Source organism: Ixodes scapularis, unplaced genomic scaffold (assembly GCF_016920785.2).
Source record: "Ixodes scapularis isolate PalLabHiFi unplaced genomic scaffold, ASM1692078v2 PGA_scaffold44__24_contigs__length_19508400, whole genome shotgun sequence".
NCBI classification, from domain to species: Eukaryota; Metazoa; Arthropoda; class Arachnida; order Ixodida; family Ixodidae; genus Ixodes; species Ixodes scapularis.
Window position 1 is genome coordinate 8,426,397 of NW_024609873.1, and position 21,335 is coordinate 8,447,731.

At 47.7% G+C, this 21,335-nt stretch overlaps 2 protein-coding genes across 2 annotated transcripts in view; one reads left to right on the forward strand and one right to left on the reverse strand.

The window, feature by feature from the left end:
• Positions 1 to 21,335, forward strand: part of LOC8028203 (importin-5) — a 62,311-nt gene that overhangs the window by 5,608 nt on the left and 35,368 nt on the right. Inside the window, exons 2-8 of the mRNA XM_042293126.1 lie at positions 4,393 to 4,666; positions 7,940 to 8,042; positions 9,907 to 10,003; positions 12,546 to 12,650; positions 13,751 to 13,876; positions 16,866 to 16,989; positions 18,084 to 18,171. Of these exons, the coding sequence (XP_042149060.1) occupies positions 4,393 to 4,666; positions 7,940 to 8,042; positions 9,907 to 10,003; positions 12,546 to 12,650; positions 13,751 to 13,876; positions 16,866 to 16,989; positions 18,084 to 18,171 (917 nt within the window). The remainder of the gene's footprint in view (positions 1 to 4,392; positions 4,667 to 7,939; positions 8,043 to 9,906; positions 10,004 to 12,545; positions 12,651 to 13,750; positions 13,877 to 16,865; positions 16,990 to 18,083; positions 18,172 to 21,335) is intronic.
• On the reverse strand, positions 18,796 to 20,800 carry LOC120849224. The gene has a single exon (XM_040221401.2). The coding sequence runs from the start codon at positions 20,797 to 20,799 to the stop codon at positions 18,940 to 18,942; it is 1,860 nt and encodes a 619-aa protein (XP_040077335.1). The 5' UTR covers position 20,800; the 3' UTR covers positions 18,796 to 18,939.

The window sequence follows — 21,335 nt, forward strand, 5'->3', positions numbered from 1 at the left end:
TGCGTCCTATCGAGTATCCCACAAAAGTTTTTTTGCTGACTTCAGTGTCCCTTTAAGGTGAAGTGGAGTGTGGGCTTTCAGATTGAACTACCGTATTATCCTGAGAGATAGCCCATCTAAAATCGGGTGCAAATGAGGAGGGGGCTAACTTTCAAAATGCAATTAAAAATGTTTAAAAATTTTTATTCTTAAATTATGTGTCCCTGTCAAACTTGTTATTGCGGCAAGGGACAGTGAAGCAAGAAAACTGTATGTCGCCAACAACAATGTTGCCTTATACCCCGCCATAGCTAGCTAGCCACATTTACGCCGAAATCATAATTGATCCGAACACTATGATCACTGCCTAAAAAACATTGCGAATCAAGCCGAAAATAGGGTTGGGCTATCTTTCCGGGATGGCGTGTTTCCTGGGATATTACGGTACAGGGGTTGCTTTGCCTAGTTTGTTTTCCATGTAGCTCGGTAGTTTCCCAACACGGCCCGTGGACTGGATTCTTTACCTCGCCTTCCTCGACCTTGTGCAGGTCGGAGGAGTCTGTGTTCGGCTAGGGCCCGTGTTCAACAGAATCTTTTCAATACCCCATTGAGCAACATCGGAGGTTGTCATATCTTGGCTTCTAGGCTAGTTGGTGCAAGTTACCGCCCGCCATAAAGGGTACGGTCGTTAGGGGAGGCACTCACTTGATCGAATGACGTTTTAGCGAACGCCCACATTTCATCGAATGACACTATAGCGAATAGTCGGACGCCGCAAAGCGGCCTTTTCGGGTGGGCCAAATGGGTTCACATTTTTGTAATGAGTTGCCGCAGACTGTCGCCGCGAAGCGGCGTAAAGCGCAGCGCGACGGATGGGTTAACGCGCGCCCCCGTTATTCGCTAAAACGACCATTCGCTCAAATGTCGCCGTTCGCTAAAATGTCATTCGCTCTTGTGATATGGACCCGGTCGTTAGCATCCGCCCATTGGGCACAAAGCGCGTGATTGGTTCCGCGTTCTCGCCAAACACCGTCGCAGCTCTCGATACGTGCCGGGCCAAGTTTACGCCGACAGTCCTTGCGCCCAATACATGCTCAAAATGTGTGCCTGAACAATGCAGTGATGTGATTGCTGTGCCATTCGCACCAAACTGTGCCAAGGGGCTAACCCTGATACAACCTGCTACATTTTGCCGAAATATGGGTAATCTGCGTCAAGCCTGCGCCCAAAGGACCAATTTCGGTCGCCTTTCGAAACGGAAAGTAGACTGAGTATTGTGTAATTGAGCATGAGTTAGCCAGGTGGCGCAAGTGACCGCCCGGCACAAAGTACTCTGAATCAATCGTCCATCCAGTCTTACACGGTTTTTCCTTTTCTTTTATTTTTTTTTGCTGTCTCGCATTTCGCGCTTTCGTCGTGTCGTGGGTCTCTCCTCGCGTCTTTTCAAATTTTTTGTAACGGTAGATGCAAGCCTGTGCGGGCGCTCCGACGCTAGCGTGTCGGGTACCAGCCATGCTGTCATGTTTTGAAACGAAACCACGTTTTTGCGTGGCAGGAGTTACTTTGTGAGCTGAAGCACTCGCTCCTGAAAGCAACGGCCGTGGGAAAACTATATTTGGTCCCTGCCTACCTGTGACCGTGGTTGCACGACGTCAGGTGTTGCCGTCCCCACGTCGCTGCAGATATGGCGCTTTCGAAACTGAAATGTAAGGACCGCCGCAAGGTCATCAACATTCCTGTTCTTCTTTAAATCATCCGTTAGTACAAAAATCCCTCTTTAACTCGGACTGCTGTGTTGAAGTATTGATTACCTAGGTTTCTCCCGGTGGGCTTTCTTTTGAGGGGGACCCTGGTACATGAAGAGTCTGCCGCGAAAGGATGTTGGTGAAGAGAAGTGAGCTAAAGCAAAAAACTCAATGTCTGCACACTGAACCCACACAGCACGCTTGTTTGTGTAGAGTTCAGTCGTTGCACGAAGCCCTCCAATAATTTTTTGACCCTGACTCTCGATGTGTAGCATCAGTGCGCTTTTTTTCTGTGTGTTTAGCTTGTACCTCGCCTGCCGGCCTGGCAAGAACACGCCGCTGGACCGTTTTTAGTCGTATGCTGTGCCGTTTTTAGTCGTATGCTGGGCCGTTAACATTTTGCATACGATTTTGGGAACCAGTTGGCGACGGAGTGGAGTGGCATGGTTTCAGTTTCGATCGAACAGCCGTCTCCGCTCGCATGGCGAAGGGCGTGCAACCGTAGGCTGGCGAAGTTGCGCTCACATGCATACGAACATGATTGCACGACAGAGGCCCCAGCTGGGACGCTTGCAATTTATTGGTTTACGTTGGCTTGCTTTTGACGAAAATCTGGCACGTCGGGAACCAGTAAAACGGTGGCAAGCAGTTTTTCGGAACTGCTCGGCAAAGCGTACAGCACTGTACACTTGTGGGATGTCGCAATGTCTCCTTGGAGACATTGAAAGTGGACATTCAATACTTTCCGAAGGCAAAGCGAGGCTTACAGCAGCCTTGCAGAATGTTTCAAAATGCATAAGGAAAAGAACCCGCTAGGTATACTGCACCCTTTCTTGTGTACAGTTTCGCATTGCACTGCAACAGTTGCATGTTCCATTAGTAGGAGACTGCTTCAATTTATTATATAACTAGTCAACTTTATCCTTTGGCATTTACTACTGAGGTGGTCATTTTTAGATAAATTTAATATGTGCAGTTTTGTATCTATAGCGGGTACATATATATGTATCATTTAACTGTAGCAATGGAATATGTGTCATGTCATTGGCATCTCAGTTAACATGTTGAAAGACTCCCAAGTGGTCTAACTTGACCATTTGTTTATTGCGGCGAGCAATGTGCCCTTCATTTTTCCAGCACTTAAAACAAATATATATAATTTTCTAAGGATATCTGCTCAAAAAGTGAAAGCCGTTTACCACTCCCTGTAACGCCGAATTGGAGCGCAGCTCTTGAGGAGGAGGAGGGGAGGGTACTGAGGGCCACGTGTTCTCGGGGGGGGGGGGGGTCGGGTCGGGTCACGTGCCCCCTCAGAGGTCACGTGACCTCGGGAGGGGGTCACGTGACCAAAATTTTTCCGCTAGATTTAGCGGGGAAATTTTTTCCGCTAGATTTAGCGGGGAAAGTTTTCCGCTAGATTTAGCGGGGAAATTTTTTCCGCTAGATTTAGCGGGGAAATTTTTTCCGCTAGATTTAGCGGGGAAATTTTCCCGCTAGATTTAGCGGGGAAATTTTTTCCTCTAGATTTAGCGGGGAAAGTTTTCCGCTAGATTTAGCGGGGAAATGTTTCCCGCTACATTTAGCGGGGAAATTTTTTCCGCTAGGATTTAGCGGGGAAAGTTTTCCGCTAGATTTAGCGGGAAAATTTTTTCCGCTAGATTTGACGGGGAAATTTTCCCGCTAGATTTAGCGGGGAAATTTTTCCGCTAGATTTAGCGGGGAAATTTTTTCCGCTAGATTTAGCGGGGAAAGTTTTCCGCTAGATTTAGCGGGAAAATTTTTTCCGCTAGATTTGACGGGGAAATTTTTCCGCTAGATTTAGCGGGGAAATTTTTTCCGCTAGATTTAGCGGGGAAATTTTTTCCGCTAGATTTAGCGGGAAATTTTTCCGCTAGATTTAGCGGGGAAATTTTTTCCGCTAGATTTAGCGGGGAAATTTACCCATAATGCACCGCGCGGTTACGCCGACGGCGACGGCGACGGCGACGCCGCTCAAGCCGGGAACGGGCCCCTAAGAGCTGCGCTCTAAAAGCCACTTTTTGCTGCTCCGAAACACTGTTTTGGCTGCTCCAAAGGCCTTTTTTGCTGCTCAAAAACACTGTTTTGGCTGCTCCGAAAGGTGCCCCATAACAACTTAGGCCAATCGCATCACTGACAATGGCGGACTGCAATAATTGGCATAGCAGCTACTAGATGGCGCATACTTTCGAAAAGTGCCTGTCAGTGCTTCACCGAGTGAATGCGAGCCCCAGGTAAACGCCGACGCAGCGTTCAGTTACGTTGGTTGGGCACTGCATCAGAAGCACAAACAGTTCCAAAAATAATCCAGAAGCCTGGAAGACGTTATAACCAAAATAACTACGCCAAGTCTACATAACAGACGAAACAAAATTCATTCAATGTTCCGCCTCCCGTCCGGGAGGCATCATTGGTAGTTGCAGAGCACGTGCAAGAGCACCTGCTCTCTAACTATAAATGGTGCCTCCCGCATGGGAGGCGAAATGTTTTAAATTAATTCTGATGTAAAATTGGCATACTTATTTTAGCTACAATTCACGGGTTCCCCACGGGTTTAGTTCTTCGCCGCTACGAGCGCGAGGGTCGGATCCCCTCCCCGGTAGATGCCCTCTGTCGGTTGGGCACCCCCAGACCCTCCTCACTGTTGCAGACGGCGTACGACGGGCTCCCCGCGGGCAGCCGGGCCCTGTTCCTGCTGGGGGCCCTGGTGAACCAGGCGGCGGAGGAGCAGGTGCGGGTCCTGGCGGCAGTGCTCCTCCGGCGCCTCTTCTCGACGGACTTCGACAAGTGCTTCCCCGAGCTGCCGCCGGAGGCCCAGGCCCAACTCAAGGACCAGCTGCTGCTCAGCATCCAGAACGAGACCAGCAACACCCTGCGCAAGAGGGTGTGCGAGTGTGCCGCGGAGCTGGCACGCAAGCTGCTTGGTGAGTGCCGGGTTTCCCCCGTTGCCTCTGACAAAGGGCACGGCGCCTGGGACGCGTTTTTGGCTGGTCTGTCTTCCCCCTCCTCCTCGTTTGCGGTCCCTCTATTTCCTCCCCGCGACGTCATACTCGTTTCATGCTGTTGCCTGCTACGATTCAGGCGGTGGGACGGCGGCAGAGTTGGATGTAGCGGGCACTTGTTCTGCCGCAGGTTGCTCCGAGGTTCTGCGGTCTATGGAAGCTTTGGCAGCCGGGAGTTGTTAGTACGCCCAAATCGACGGCGATATTTACGTTTTCTCGTGTTTTTTTGCTAGAACTCTAGGCGCAAAGCGCCATAATCGCAACGTCGGACGCCCCTATGTGGCGACTTCCGCGACGTCATTTGTTGCCACTTTGAGACTACCTTCGATTCGTGGGTGGTATGGGACTCCAAACGCGGCAGTCTAAGACATGTTTCAGACTCCTCGGTATGGAACCTAGAACACATCTTCGACCCCGGTGTTCAGCGTAATATTTCACCCGTCTGTCGAAAGTAGTCTCGAAGCAGCAACAAATCACATTGTAAGAGCCGGCGTGGCCTTCCTGCTGGTGAAAAAGGCGAGTGGACGCAAGTGTCGCTGTCGTTGTGGTGTATCAACTACTGGCTCTGGAAGCTTCCATGAAATTTCAGACTGGAGAGTGGCCTATACATACCTGCCAACTCTTCCGAATTTTTCGTAAAATGTACGAATTGGGACTAATTTTACGAATCTTGCTTCAAATCTTACAAAAAATATATATATATTTTTTCAATTTTTTTTGTTGTTGTTTTTGTAACTCCGTTGTTAGCAGTATCTTGCACCGCCAGAAGAAGGCGATAGTTACCGTCCACAGCAGCGTTGTGGTTTTTACTATCCGTCTATCCGGTGGCCACGGATCGAAAACCAATCCAAAGCTCAAAGCCTTTGTTCGTCTGTTTGGCGGTGCACAGGTGCACGTTGGTTCAGCGTGTTCAGACGTTGTTGGGCCTCATTGTTTCGGCCAGTTTGAGGCGAGAATTTCGGCGTCTGTGTTTGTTGCACGTGTAAAGCGCCGTTCACACACTTGCGACCGAGTAAGACGGAGAGAGGCCAGACCGGTTTTTAAGCCTTTCGCGACTTCTTAGGACCGGATGCGCTGCAATGGAGCTGGTCCTGAGGGGTCGCAAGAGTCTTAAAAACCGGTCTGGCCTCTCTCAGTCTTACTCGGTCGCAAGAATGTGAACGGACCTTAACTGTAGCATTTTTCTGGTCACTGTGGCTTCGCGGTGCAATGCCGAACTCGAAACCTCAAAAACTGTATTTTTAGGTGTTCCTGAAGTCCTACACGTCGAAATTTCCGTGCTTCGTGCCGCCCAAAAAGCGAGAGAAGTTTGGATTGTGTAGCACGTGCACATGTGATGCAAGCGTTTCGCACGCTGGCTAGGCTGACATGAAGCTGCACATCGCTTCGCGTAACCCCCCCCACCGCAGCCGCGCGACTTTTACGAATTTGAAAGTCCACAGGTTGGCAGGTATGTCTATAGCAGAAACGGCGTCTGCTGTATCCCGTGGCACCGCTAAGATTGCAGCAGTCGACTTTCTGTTATGTGTGATTTCATTAGGCAGAAATCAAGGAACCAGAAATGAGGATGCCTTAAAGGGACAATAAAGGCAATTTCGGATATCTTTTTGGTGATTGAACTGGGTTCCAGGCACGTCTCGGGCCACTTTGCCCAAATTTCAGCCAAAACCGGCGCTTGTGTGTTGCTCAAATCAAATAAACAGTCGCGGTAATAATCGTACCGGGCTCGACTGGGGCGACGTCCTAAGAGTTGCGGGAGAAGCCAGGAGAAGCAGAGCTCACGTGACCGATGCGGGGCCAAGAAGCGCGACGTCACAAGAGACGCATCAGCGATTGGTCGAAACAAGAGACGTGCCCTCGGTCACGTTTTGGTTTACGATTTTTAGGAATACTGTTCTAATTTCCGCTTGAATAACAATGAACAGTATATATCAAATCGGAAATGGTTCCTAAACCGTAAATAAAACAGCATGATTGTTTTTTTCTTTGCTATGCTGGACGCGAAACGGGCAACTATGGGCAAACAAAATAAAATAAAAAAGAACACGCGGGAGACGCTCGGTTCTGGTTTCAGATGTTGGTGTCGTATTTACTTTGGGAACACGGTTCTCGAAACATTCTGCAAAATGGTAGTCATGCCAAATTTGTGCGCTGTAGATGGCTGTTCTAACGATCGACTGAAGACCAGTATTCGTTCGGGCGACGCTAGTTTTCACGTGTGGGTTGCTGTTCGTGTTCTTTGGCAACGAAAAGAGGACGTCCGACTTTGGTGAAAACCGGAAATGGTGCTGTTTATTTTCTCCTTCTTGGGGAGAGCATCCCCCGCGGAGGAACTGGTTCCCGGAACGGCCGGATCACTGCTGCTTTCCCCTCAACATGTCCCCCGCGTCCCTGTCCTTCGGCAACGCACCGCTCTACGGAGCCTGTGGGCTGCTTGTTGCCGGTTGGGTGGTCTCCATCGGGTGATGGCAGAGGCCGCCTCACACTTACTCTTGTTCCGTTGGTGTTAGGTCACTGAACGGAAGCCCGAACTCGCTCGCGAGAGCGGCATTGTCGTCCATGTTGACAGATTCGACTAAATGACCGCGCCGCCACGCTGCTATAACGCACTGCGGTAACTAGAGTCTCGACCTCCTAGGTACTACCGATACCGGCTATTCACACTTGACGTCACTCCCTACGTCACCTCCGTTTTCGAAGGCCCAGAAGTGAGAATGGAGATAGTTCAGTTTCGGTTTCTTTACTTCTTTTGTAGGCACAGAAATACGCGTCACAAATGTCTACAAAAAATTGAGCAGCATGCTAGGTTCCCAAGAAGCCTAATAACACCATTTAAAAGAAATTAAATGATATTGTCTTCATTGTCCCTTTAAACACTGGTTCGAGGTATGTTACAGGCACCGTAAGGGGTGGGGGAGTAGGAGGGTAACTTACTCGCTCACAACTCATTGATAACTAAAACTTGATAGCATTCATATGATACAAATCTTAGAATTTGGTTCGAACTTGCAGAAGGTCATATTCAGGTTTGACACACCAGTGGCATTATTGTTGTATGCTTTTGTCTTTCGCAAATTTATTTGGCGGTTTTTGTACAATGTATACCCGGTGATATATGAGTTTGATCATTGCGGGTGCTCCATTGCCAGTTGGTAAGTGGTCCAAGCCGTGCAATTGCAAGGTGTCCTTGTGCAGACGATGACGCCAACAACCACTGGCCCGAGTTCCTCAAGTTCCTGTTCACGTGTGCCAGCGCTTCCAGTCCCGTCCTGCGGGAGTCTGCACTACAAATCTTCACGTGAGTGTCGGGCGTTGCCTGGGCTCTCATTGTTGCGAAGGGGGCAACGTCTAGAGGGGCCCAAAAAGCATTCTCCGATTGTCTCATATCCTAGAGGATGCTTTTGTATAGACGCTCACACACAATCTACCTTATCAACAAGTGACTTTCCATCTCTTGGAGTTGGGGATATAGCTACACTAGTCAAAAGCACTGAGTGTTGTCTCCTAGGCTTTTTTTTTTGTATGTGCAGGGCTTCCACTCCTGCTCCAATTGTGCCATTTTGCACCGAAGAGGTTTTCCTGCGCCATCCTGATAAAAATTTGCAAAAATGCTTGAAATTGCACCAAACTGCTCCAAAATCGGGTGATGGGAATTGGGTGGCGTCTAGCGCCACCTATCCTAGTCAAGGTGAACTTTACTGCAACAAACCGGAGGACACCTAGCGGCTGCGCCGCATTCGTTGGCGAGTCAGTTTTCGAAAACTCGCGCTCCGAATGCCGTTGATTGGCTCATCCGCTCCGCGACTAAGTCACATCGCAAAGCGTTGGTTTAGCAAGCGACTGCTGGATCGCGTCGCTTTTCGCCTGTGATGGTCGCTTTTGCGATTGAAATTATTGCGCGACTAGATCGCATCACCGGTGGGAACTCTCCTTTACTCTCCTTGGCGAGCGCCGCTGTCGTAGGTGCTTGTTCCATTTTTCAGTTGAAGGGTTCATTACGTCATAGCAGCCGCCTTAGTGCGCCTGTGAGAACGGACGATTTTCGTGAGGACAGGACGGTGCGGACCGGCGATATGAAGAACGGTAAACCTTTACGATGAGAGCTTTGGGGCTCTCATCGTATCTGGCTGCAAAGTCTGCTGGACGTTTTTGACGCACTCGGAGGTGTTTCCGGAGACTTATTCAGTATGTTTTTTTTTGCCATAGATAATCTGTGCGTTCACACATTCACACAGGACCTACTTGGAGCGTCTCCAACGGGAGGTTAACAACCGGAACAGACAAAAAAAGAAAAGCGAGTGAGCCATTATTGGAAAAAAAGATCAAGCTTGAGGAAGAAAAGCGGTGCTGGGAAAGGCGCTTAGGATCGTCAAAGGCAATGCTGGAGCGTGCCCAGGGACTGATCAGGACTTGATTGGCTTGCAGAAACCTGGGGGAAATTGAATCTGGGCAGGTGCTTTTGGCCAAAGCAAACGCAAGTCTTGCTGAAAATATGACCAAGCATGCAGGTCTGAATGAAAAGCTATGAGACTTAAAAGAGCAGGCTTTTGACAAGCTCATGGTGTTTGAAATAAACCAGGTGATATATGCTAGATGAGCAGTTTGATAAGCTCTTTGTGTTTGAAATGAACAAGGTGTAATAAGTTACAGATGAGCCGGTTTGTCATCCATTTTATTGCGAAGGTAGTGCCTCCTAGTTCCCCGCAAACTTTTTCTGAAAGGTGTTGATTTTCTCATTTTTGATGTCTTTCTGCAATCAATATATCATACTTGTTTGAAAAACTTACCAATGTAACACTTAGCAGCATCGAAAAGTGTCAGTCTACACCTAGGTTTTCTTGAATAATAGACTTGGTACATAAGTGCTCAAAAGTGTTCCAGAAATTTCTATTTAGGTGCTCCAGAGTGCTACAAAATTCACATTTAGGTGATCTAAACTGCTCGAAAATAAATATTTTGGTGCTCCAAACTGCTCCAAAATTAATATTTGGGTGCTCCAAAAATTGCTCCAAATCTGGTCTCGGCAGTAGCACCACTGTATGTGTTATACTCACAGTTTTAGACATGATCAACCAACTAGCCCAAGCTTCAGTCGTAACGAAATGCTAGGGTTGACCGACCTAAAGAGAACCTGAACTACATTTGGGTCTCCCCTGTTCCAGGTCGGTGCCGGGCATCTTCGGCAACCAGCAGAGCCGCTACTTGGACATGATACGTCAAATGCTGGTCCAGAGCCTGGCAGACACAACCAACCAGAATGCAAGTCTCACTCTCCCCTTGATCCCAGCTCATATTTTATTTATTTATTTATTTATTCACCCTAAAGGCCCCATCAGACATTACCTAGGAGGAAAATTTTCACAAACAAATGTTAATGTACAATATCGTCAAGTGATTAAAAAAATAACACACATGCACACTGGTGATTGCCGTAATTAAAGAAAAGAGTGTCAAACATCTTCAAAAGCCGTTACGTGTTATGTAATGCACTGATGAACATCTCGGGAGAAGTCATTGATGTGATGTCATTGGGCAGGCTATTTCGTTTGGAGATGGCAAGGTAGAAGGGGGTCTGTTTCAACATGTTAGTGCGGGCAAAGGTGGGACAAACCTCAAGATAATTGCCTATACAGTGTAGACCGCATATAACGTATGTCGCGGGAGTCGCAAAAATCCGCACTATAAGCGGTACCGCGTTATGACCAAAACATAAATTTTTCAGGCCAAAATACATGCCATGAGACTACTTACCTTTGTAAAAGAATTTACTTTATGTTAGGTGAAAAATAAAGCTTAGTTTGGGGAAAGTCTTTATTTCACCAGACTAGAACAGTTCTGTCTCAAGTGTGTCACACATTTTGAAAGAAATGAGCGACTTTTGCCTGGCGCAGCCTTTTAACAGCGTCGCGGGTTGCGGACGGACGTTGCGAGCGTTCAGGATTGCTAACCCTAATCACTTATCTCCGGTGATAGCAACACGTGAAAATTCGCATCCTTTATACGGTACGCGCCAGTAATACCTTCAACTTGAGCACAGGCATGAAATGCTCCAAATAAGAAATCCGGGCGATGTTGGAAAACACAGAAAGCACCACTCTAGTCGGAAGTAAACAAACACGACGACACGGGCGTTTCTGCCGTCTTGAGAGTGCCGCCACGACATCGCCGCACGAGTAGGTGGATCTTCCCTTCTAGTACGTGCTGGGTTATCATAACGACACACAACGAAAATTCACAGTCAAGGGTAGCGCTTTTACGCGGAACGATGAGCCTCCATCACGCCATCTACGTCGACGATCAAAACCAACGTCATGTTTGCGGATAGACGCAGCCGGCCCGCGACCGTAGAGGAGGAGAAGCGTTGTAATAGAGGTTGGGGGGGAAAGGAGAGAGCCAATAGTGTGTACGCACTGCCGGCATGCAACGCGCGCGGACACTTCTCCTCGACCTGCGATTGGTCTGTCGTTGCGGTTGTTTCCAACCATCGCAGCGGAGAGACGCGCGCACGAGAACGACACGTGCATGCGTCCCTCCGTCGCTATGGCAACTGAAGCCTCTCTCTCCGCATCTCCCGGTTTCTTCGAGCAACCTCCTTGCCCCGCGAGTGCCGCTCGCGGCTCGCGCCGTTATCTAGCGCCGCAAAGGGAAGCGTGCTCGCTGCGCCGGTCAGTCGGCACGGCCGCCGGGCTCTTCCACAAACCGCACTATAACCGGTATTTCCCTTCGCGCGCCTGCATTTTATGCGGTATGTAAATACATGGAGTTCTATGGGAGGCGAACCGGTGGTTTAAAAAAGCCGCGTTATACCCGGTCCTGCACTATAAGCGGTTACGTTGTAAGTGGTCTATACTGTATTAGAAGAAATGCGATGAGCCATCTGGATGAATGAGTCTTCGAAAGACGAACAATGATAAAATTTGTGAGAAACTAATGTGTGAGTAATAAATCTTCCTCAGCAATATGGCAAGAGGTTGAGTCAGTGTTTTATATTAGTCGCACTGGGAGTTTGAGAATAGTGATGAGTCCTTGCCCGTTTCTGTTGTTTCTGCCGGATACTTTTTTATGGGAGTGGTAATTGCATAAACCTTTTGTGCCCATTTTGAACAGGAGTGTCATAGGAGTAACGTTTTTACAGCGGAGCTGTTAAGGGTTAGGTTCCCCAGGATCGTGTCCGTGTATCTTGACACAAACCTACCTGGATAGCTACGCCATCTATAAGTGACGACGGCAGGCACACAACCAGTATGGTTTTCGCCGCCGCTCATGGATGGTGGCAACCTTTCCAGCTATAATAGAAGAATGGATAGTCGGGCGCATTGGTGGGAATTCATCGTAGGAAACAGTGCGAAAAACAGACGACGATGAAGAAGCAGCACCCAGTATATTGAGTACAGCTCCGCTGGTCTTCCTTCTTCACGAGAGTGGAAAGGCTGAACGTTTTTATTGTTTACCTGTAAGTTTTAAACAATAAGCCATTTGAGCTGCTAGTATTGTACTCCCGCACTCATTTTCTGAGCCAAGGCAGTTGATTACAGTGGACAGCACTTTTCGGCTTATTGTTGCTTCAGCTACAAACGTCACGTCATGTCAATCAAAACAGTAAAATGTAAAGACGTTTCCATAAGTCGTGTGCACCATTTTTACACCAACCTTTTTACTCTTGAATAGTAGCTTCAAAGGATTGTGCACATTCCTATTTTGTTTGGCATTGCGCCGTGACCTAGTCTGTCACCATAAAGTGTCCCGGACTGCAGCGCTTATGAAAAATCTCAATCAAGGCGCCTCGTTTTCTTTGGTGCAGGTGAGATTTGCGGCCGTGAGGGCCGTGTCGGCCTTCCTCCTGGTCCACGAGAAGGAGACGGCCATCCAGAGGATGTTTGCAGACTCACTCCCTGTGATGCTGCAGGTGACCTGTCCTCTGGCGTTCTCATTGTTTATTCAAAAGAAATGTGCTGCCTCTCACTGGCAAACAGGCTTCTTCAATCCAAGTACAGTCAAACCCGATTATATTGAACCCAGTTAATTAGAACTATCCCTTGTATCAAACAGCTTATGAACAGACTAGTAGCTGCAATGAAAATGCGTAGCAAAAAATGTGGTTACATGGAACGGACATTGCAGCGTCTCCCGATGGATCGAACTGCCAAGAGCGCCGTTTCGCTCTGCAAGCCGGCTTTTTTCCTTCCGCACGGCCGCGTCGGCCGCTCAGGAGAAGAAAAGTTTCTCTTGCAGAGGGAGTAGGGAGGGGGTGAGACGATGAACCTTGAAAAATGAAACGGCCACTAAATAGTCACGTGGTGCATCCCTCGTGAGTAAACAACTTTTCTGGATGTGGCATGCTTGTTTGTTGTCAAATTCATAAAAAATTTTATAAATCGAATTACCCGCTATATTGAGTTGGTAGACGGTTTTTTGCGAGTTCGATATAGACGTGTTTGACTGTACATTCTGTTGAAAATCGCAGATCGAGTGTAAGGTCTTATAATTCCTAACAAAATATACCAAACTGAAAAAAAAAAAAAAAAAGCTTCCTTTTGATGTATTGCCCAAACGTATTGTATGCAGAAAGCATTGGCAATCATTACGCAAAATCTGAGCAGCGTGACGACGTCGTGTCACATGACTTGACGTCATGCAGTGTGGTCGTTAAATGTCCTCTTCCACCACACTTGACATGCAGTGTTACTAAATTTACCCAAGTGTTGTTGGTATTGTGAAGTCTCGCGACGCTACGACTTGGCACTGTGATATCGCATGACCCAACCCTACGTGACATGGCGTGGCCCGACGCATGTCACGGGGTTGCACGACCAGGTGACCCATAAGGGTGTCCCCCTATATATGTCCCTCTAAATCTAGCTTACAGCGACGCGGTGCTGCTGAAGCAAAGCAGTGACTGTGCAAATCCAAACTTTGCTGTTGTTAAGATACATACTGCATTACCAGCAAAAAGGAAGGAAGCATGCTGGACGGACAAAAGTCTGAGGTTTCTCTGCCCCATTCCAGATCCTGTCGGAGAGCATAGAGGCGCTCGAGGACGATAACGTGGTGAAGTGCTTCGTGGACCTGGCGGAAGCCTGCCCCCGCTTCTTCAGGCCGCACCTCGACACCCTCATGCAGATCTGCCTCAGGGTGAGTTCCAAAGGCCGACTTTCGGTGCTCTCCGCGACGCCAAAGACACTGGGATCCTTGGTTGTTGCATTTGGAGCCTGACGAGCAGCCAGTAAGGAGGCAACTGCCCCTCAACTCTGTTTCATTTATGAAAGAGGGAAACCCTGTTCCTTTCTTCTGGGAGCAGCTGACAGACCCACTCCTGGGGGGGGGGGGGGGGGAGAGGGGGGAGGAGAGGAGAGAGAGAGAGAGAATGGCACGAGAGGGAATGGAGAGAAGGAAACTGGGAGCCGGTTTTCTGCCTCGCAGAAGACCATTCTGCTGGCCTTTAGACTGTGGGCTAGAGGTAAAGGATCAGGGTAACGTTTATTTAGTCTTTAATCTGCTCGCAAATGTCGACGTTCAAGTGAGTCGATTTCTGCTAGGGAGGAGATTCCGTATGAATCTGCCGCAAATTTCTAGGTTTTATAGTCTGATCAGGTTGGAAGATAGGTTGCGAATGAACTACTACTTTATCCCAACTGGAAACAAAACCCTTAAAAAAAGAGGTAGCATTTTTTGGTCAATCATCTGTCTGGATGTCGTTGCTTTGAGGTGGGGTGTGACATAATGGGTAGGGTGCAGTTAGTTTCACTGCACACAGTCAGTGAAGTAAAACATAAGCCGCATTATGGCAGTGAAGGAAGAGAGTTAGGCTGTTGATTGTTTCAACTTGAATGTCAACCCGGCAATAACAGATATGCACATTTTCACTCATTCTAGTGTGTGTAAATGTGTTAGTTTGGGTGTGTATACAGACACACTGAAACATTTTATTGCAGGGACCGTGGCCTGGGGCACAGTAGACTCCCAATTATTCAAACTCCTGGAAGCCACTTCTTTTTTTTTTTGTTAATTGTAAGAAAATTATCTAAATATGATGCAAGATAAAGTTATGATTTGCCATGTGAATGGCTACACCTACAAAGCAGATATTTGACGATTTCCTCTACATAAGCCTACCGATAATCAGCAGGTATGCCACACATGAAACATTTGTGAATTGTATGCCAAGTTTATTTATCTTTCAAGAATGTTGTTTATTGGAAACTCTTTAGACCACACATGATAACTCAAAACAAAGTTAAGCTTGTTGATGAGGCCAAGAAGTTGTCTAATGTGGACTATTAAGCAGGGGGCGCATGAGCAACGAAAAGGGGCACCGCACGGCTGCTTTTACAACAACTTCCACGCATACTGTGACAAGTTCTGCCAGTCACAGCATCCGCGCAAGTTGCGGTGGGAATTTCCGCGTGGTGCCCGTCTTCATGGCTCTTAGTGCCTCGCTGGTGCCCCATTGACTGTGCTTCTCAACGAGCATTGTTTGGTGCACTGCAAAGAAGCAACGCCCGCGGATGCAAGCTCCGCGGGTCTTTCCTCTGCAGTGCACCGGTGCTCGGAGAGAAGTGCATCTCAGTATGAAATATCCGAGTTTGAATTATCGTGAGCCTACTGTACTGGTTACCTCTGCGTGCCGTCGGCACAGATTTCCCTTGCCTCAAAGAATGAGTCGTTGATAGAAAAAGGAAATAGATGCAGCACCAGGAAAGCCTTCCTTGAATGCAAATGAACGATTACGGAGAGCTACTAACTGCTAGGCTAGAAGTAAACTGACCATCGCCCAACTTAAGTATAAAGTTTTTTTTTTTTTTTTTTTTTACATAGGTTTTTTTTTTGGGGGGGGGGGGGGGATGTTGTGTGTACTTGTCGTATTAATTGTTCACTAGCTCACTCCAGTACCACAGCAAGGGACCAGGGTGCTGGAGAGTACGAACCCCCATTGATGTGATTGCTGTGCCAAACTGTGTTAAAAGTGCTTACCCAGCTTTAATAATGCTGGAAACAATAGCTCGGACCTCGCTCCGGCCGGATCCTTTACGGTGGGGCTTGTGCAACTTTTCAGAATTTTCGATTATCGCCTCAAATAGTGTGATTTGATTTGATCTCGTCTGAAATGCTGACAGTACTTGGAAGTTTCGAAATATTTCTCATGTTTGCGGTCTATTCTGGCAGGTTAGCTAGTTTCATTGAGTGCGCTTCTCACTGCTCACAAGTGTACTGCAGTGAAGCAACCACTGCCAAGTGGGCATAGGAATTTTGTGTGCCTTGCTTTGTCTCGGTGCACTTGCATGCTAAGCAGAAAGCACTCCTCCAGAGTGGGACGTTACACACAATTTCTGAATACTTAGGCTGGTGTATGTGATAGGTTGTGATATCCCCACAACATCTTTTTCCAATACAATATATTGTGAGGATACTTCAGTATTCCAAGAAAATTTATATTGACTTTTCCATGTATTTATTTTTTATGCCAACTCTTATTATAACTATATTATATTAGCATAAGCAGAAAATAGAAGCTTGGAAAGAACTTTTACGAGTTCAGCGGGATTGTTTCTAAAAAGGCATATTTATCGTTCATATACGGATTGTTGTTATGAAGTTATGCATATAAAATGTATTTGATGCTCATAATCAAAATACAAAAGCTCTGTTTCTCATCCGAATTAGGAATTTTAGTTTTATTACAGCCTCTAAAGTTCAAACGAAACATTAACTTAGGCACTCAGAATAATTGTAGCAACATTATTTGAGTGGGAGTTTGTACCTGAAATAACCATTCGCAGCAGTTTGTGCTGTCCTTCAGTACCGATCTTGTTACCGTGTCTGGTGCAACTCAAACACCTTGCTCTGCGTTTGAGGGAATCACTCCTCCTGCTGTGCAATTGATGGTAACAAAAGGCTGCCATAAGTGAGAAGGCAAAGTAGACATTGCATTTTAGTTGGGCAGTCCAATGCGTGAATCTTAACGTAATATTTGCAGTGGTACGAACAAAAATGAAGTGTTGCCTCATGATCGGAGAGTTCTTTTTGCCGCTACAAAATGGACTTTAGACTTCTCCAGAAAGGTGCTTCAAAATGACTCGAGTCAATCGCATCATTGGAACCGTCCCTTATCTGTCTGCCACAGGTGATTGGGGAGCCCTCGGTGCCCGAGACATGGCGCCACCTTTGCCTCGAGACGGTGGTGACGCTCTCAGAAATGGCACCCGCCATGGTCAGGAAGCTGGCCGGCAAGCACATTGCCCAGCTCGGTAAGAGGGCGCCACTTTTCTTCTTGGACTCGAGCTTGCTGGCTAATCGGTACTCTCGCAGCAAGACGCTCGGCGACAAACGTTGCGGCCACCAAAAACCAATTTTTTAATGCGAAAGCGTTAACTGTCCCATGGAGCGAAGCCGACGGCATTTGTAGCCGTTGTCTGTAGCAGTGAAAACCGGCACCTAAATGCCCATTGGCTGAGCGAAGCGGCATTTTAAGTCCCATTGGCTGCGACACGTCACATCAGATGCCTTGTCACGGAAGCCTGCAGGGCAGCTCGAGGTCAAGGCGGACACGCCTCGGAAAAAATGAAACGCAAAGAAAAGCTCGGCAACGCGGATGCCTCGTCACGGAAGCCTACCCACTGCCGCCACTCAAGTTCCGTTCTCGTGCCTCTCAGCACCTCTACAGAACAGCTCGCGTACATGCTTCAGCTTCTTTTACCGCAGGCGCCCCGTTCTGAACGAGCGTTTCAACCAAAAGAAGAAAGCGCATCTCTGCGTCCCCCTCCAACATGCGCTACATCTCACACACGTCTCCCATGTCAGTTCCACTCAAAGCAAAGAACCCACTGATAACATGGCACAGCACACAGGCAGGTGGCAAACCTCCTTCAACGTGCCTGTCAATTGCAGCACTCTTGGTGGGGTCCCTCGCAATTTTTTAAGACTGCTTTCCTTCCCACTGCCCAAACGTTGACACGACAGATTCGACGGCGCGTACCGACGGGGGAGTGCCTTCCATTTTTCAATGTTTGCCGTGACACTGAGCATGTCTTATTGCGTTACGATTTGCTCTTCTCCATTCTTATCTGCTGATGCCACACTCACATTGGCTGCGGTGCAATAAGAAGGTGCTCAGGACTACCCACGCTGTGCTCTTCTTCGGCTGTTGGCGAGTCAACGTCATGAGGCGTGTCGTCCGCTCGTGCCCTCAAAGATAGCATGGGGATTGTATATAGCCGAGTGTGTGGTTAGGCATGCAGCTGTCCCAGCACTTGGGAACGTCCTAGTTGAGTCCTTTTTGAGTGAGCCTGAATGAGCTACTGTTTTGTGGGAGGCATCCAGGTGGATTGTTTCTTTGTTGCAGTTCCACAACTCTTCCAAATGATGGTGGACCTCAGCGATGACCCCGATTGGGCCGTGACGGACGAGATCACGGAGGACGACGCCGACAGGTGAGCGAGGCCATTGCCACCCTAATTACAAACGCGTGTTTCGTGCCATCTTTCTACACAAGTGTAAAGTGCACACCTGTTCTTTTTAAGGGTGAAGCTTCTTAGGGTCTAGCCTTGTCCATCCGGCATCCGTGCTCACATCGATCTTGCTAGTGCTCGTGTAGGGAAAAAAAAAAAAAAAGAAGAAAAATGATGAAAAGAAAAAACGAAATGTTTGCGCAGTCGACAGGATTGGAACCTGTGCGGGGAGACCCCAATAGATTTCCATTCCATCGCCTTAACCACTCGGCCACGACTGCGGGACGAGTAGGGGGCTCTGAGATGTGGTAGTAACTCAAGAGCTGGGGATGTCATGGATGAAACGTGGCATGTAGCCGCTCAACGTCTATACAGGAGAAAGCGCTGCGGTCAAATGCGTATATAATCGCATTAAACTTTGCATGCATTGGCTCAATGTTTATAGATGAGAGGGTGCTGCGGTCAAATGCGTATATAACCACGTTCAATACCACACATTCTCTTTGTGACATGGATGGAAACGAACGAAAGGATCAGCTTGTTGCGGCTCAGCGTCTACGCAGACCAGCACCACCAAAGCTTTGCCCCGGTCAACATCATTAAAGCCCCTCACTTTATGCGGTGGAAAATTTGAAATTCTGCAAATACAGATCGAGGAATCTGCAAAATTCTGCGGTAACATTGAACAGACATAAGGTACATGTAACAGTTTATTTATTGAATGCTATTAAACACTGATGCTTGCTTGCATCAAATTAAAAGGAAGCTGTTGTGACTGAGCATCAAATGGTGCTTGGTACTCTCTTCACTGAGGGAGTGTCGCTTGTGGGACGCAATGTCACCGTATCGACTGAACGACCTTTCTGCATCAACTGAGTTGATTGGCATTGACAGGTATTTAAGGGCAATGGAAGAAAGTGTTGGAGTCAGGGGTTCCATCCCTGCCCAGAAAGCCAGAACATCAAAATCTTCACCTGGCTTTTCTTGTTTAGAAAGAAATGGTGCCAAGTCCCTGTCACTTGATTTGAGTTCTTGGGCGGACTTCAGGTAAACTTGCCATTCAGCAGCTAGGGCCAGTGAGTCCTCCCCAAGTCCAGGCACACCTGCAAACTCTGATCTCTTCTCCGAGAGACACCCGATTTGCAGAGGATCCAAGCACCTCACACTCTTGAAGAACTTCCAAGTGTCAGACTTCTCCAAATATACTAAAGCTTTGCTAGCCGCTTTACTCATTGCAGCCTTCATTTTGTTTGCAATCCGATGGGCCTCGTCGTGTGCAATGTTTTCTTTCTTCAGCTGTGTTTCAAAATCTTCCTGTGCAGCTGCTTCCAAATATCCCCAAAGTGTAAACAAAGCATTGTACGCTTTGTGGCAGGCTACACGCTGACCCTCTGCTGCTTTCAGCAGGCTTGCAACTTTTTTGCCAAACACTGCAATGCATCGCATGCAGTACTTAAGCTCAATCGAGTGTTCATTCAAAAGTTCCAGAAGAGAATCAACACACGCTGTGTCTCCATACTTTTCATAGACTTGCCTTAGCAAAGAAGGATAGTGCTCAAAGTAAGCAGAATGCTGCTCAACAGCTTCAATCCACGAATTCCACCTACTTTTGACAGGCGCTGGAGGTGTTTTGGCACACTCAACCCCACACTTCTCCAGATGAGCTTTGTAGAAAGCTCTCTTCCTACTCGACAGACTGAAGGCCTTCTTCATACAGGCGACAAATTTGTCCACCAAGGGAAAAGATGCCTGCAATGTGCTGCCGACAATGTTTACTGTATGTGCTACACACGTAATGTGAACAGCACACTCGCAAAGTGGCTTTATGCACTCCTTAAAGGACTTCACCATATAAGCAGCGTTATCGCTTACAAAGCCCGTCACGTCCTCGAATTCAATTCCGTACTTCGTCAGTGTCCTCGTTACAATGCGGCCTATCACGGACGAGTTCACTTCATCCACGAATTTAACTTCCACCAGTACAGGTTGTAGCGAAGCACTCGCACTTCTGGCTGACTGGACGAACAGCACATTCACAACAGATTTTGATCGGTCATCGGTGGTTTCATCAATAACTACCGACACCGTGGTACCTTGAAACATAGCTTTCAACGCTGTCTCATGCTTCTCGAACAATTCTGGAAGTCGTCGGCGGAGCGCATCAGATCCAGGCACCGACCCGCCGTTCCGTACGTGTGTCTGTAGAAACGTTCTCAGTTTCGGATTGTCCACCTTCTCTAGGGGAATATTCGCAGATATCAATGCATCCAGGAATTTGAGCACAATGTCGTGCCTCGCCTCGCCAGCGGTCATTGCCGATTCCAGCGTCTGCAGTCGACTTTGCTTTCTCGGTGTTCCTGAGCCCCCAGCGACGTCTTCTGATGGTTCTTCGCCACTTTTTCGCTTGGAAGAGTCTCTTGTTTCGGCATTCTTACGATGACGGTTGCTCTGGATGTGCTCGTCAATAGTCGACTTGCGACGATAGTCAACTGCTCTCGCGCAAGCTCGGCAAAAAAGGACTCCTCCATCTTCGTAAAAGCTGGCGTGCTTGTATTCTCGAGCACGTTCTTTGGCTGTCTTTTTGCTTAAATGAGACCCTGAGGGAGCCATGTCGATCACAAACTCGGAAACAAAGCAAAAACGGAAAAAAATTGCGCACTTTCTGTTGCGTCCGTTGCGACAGTCGACAGTCCCTACGTTTCGTTGCGCGAACGTTGGATGGATTGATGACTACGGCTACGGCCGAGCCCTTTGACTCGGTTGACGGCTATTGGGCTATGGTTGGCGGCTGCGCCACCTAGGCATCTTTCTTTTTTTATTGATAAGGTTAGAATATTCGAATATAAAATTTAATTTCTTCGACAGTAAAAGACGATGAGGAAATATAAACCGTTTTGCCATTAACTAATAAGAAAATACTACTTTTCCGTCACGTTTTGCCACCTTTCACTTAAACTTTCGTTTTGGAAACGTGTAGCGCCATCTTTTGGAAGAAACAACCCCCAAAAGCAACATTTTTTAATTTTTTTTTGGATTTCCGCGAAAAAACGTTAATTCCGTGATTTTTCGCGGAATCGCGGAATCGCGGAAAGCTAGGGCCTCTAAACATCATTCACCACGTGGAGATGCGGTCATTTTTTTCTGTT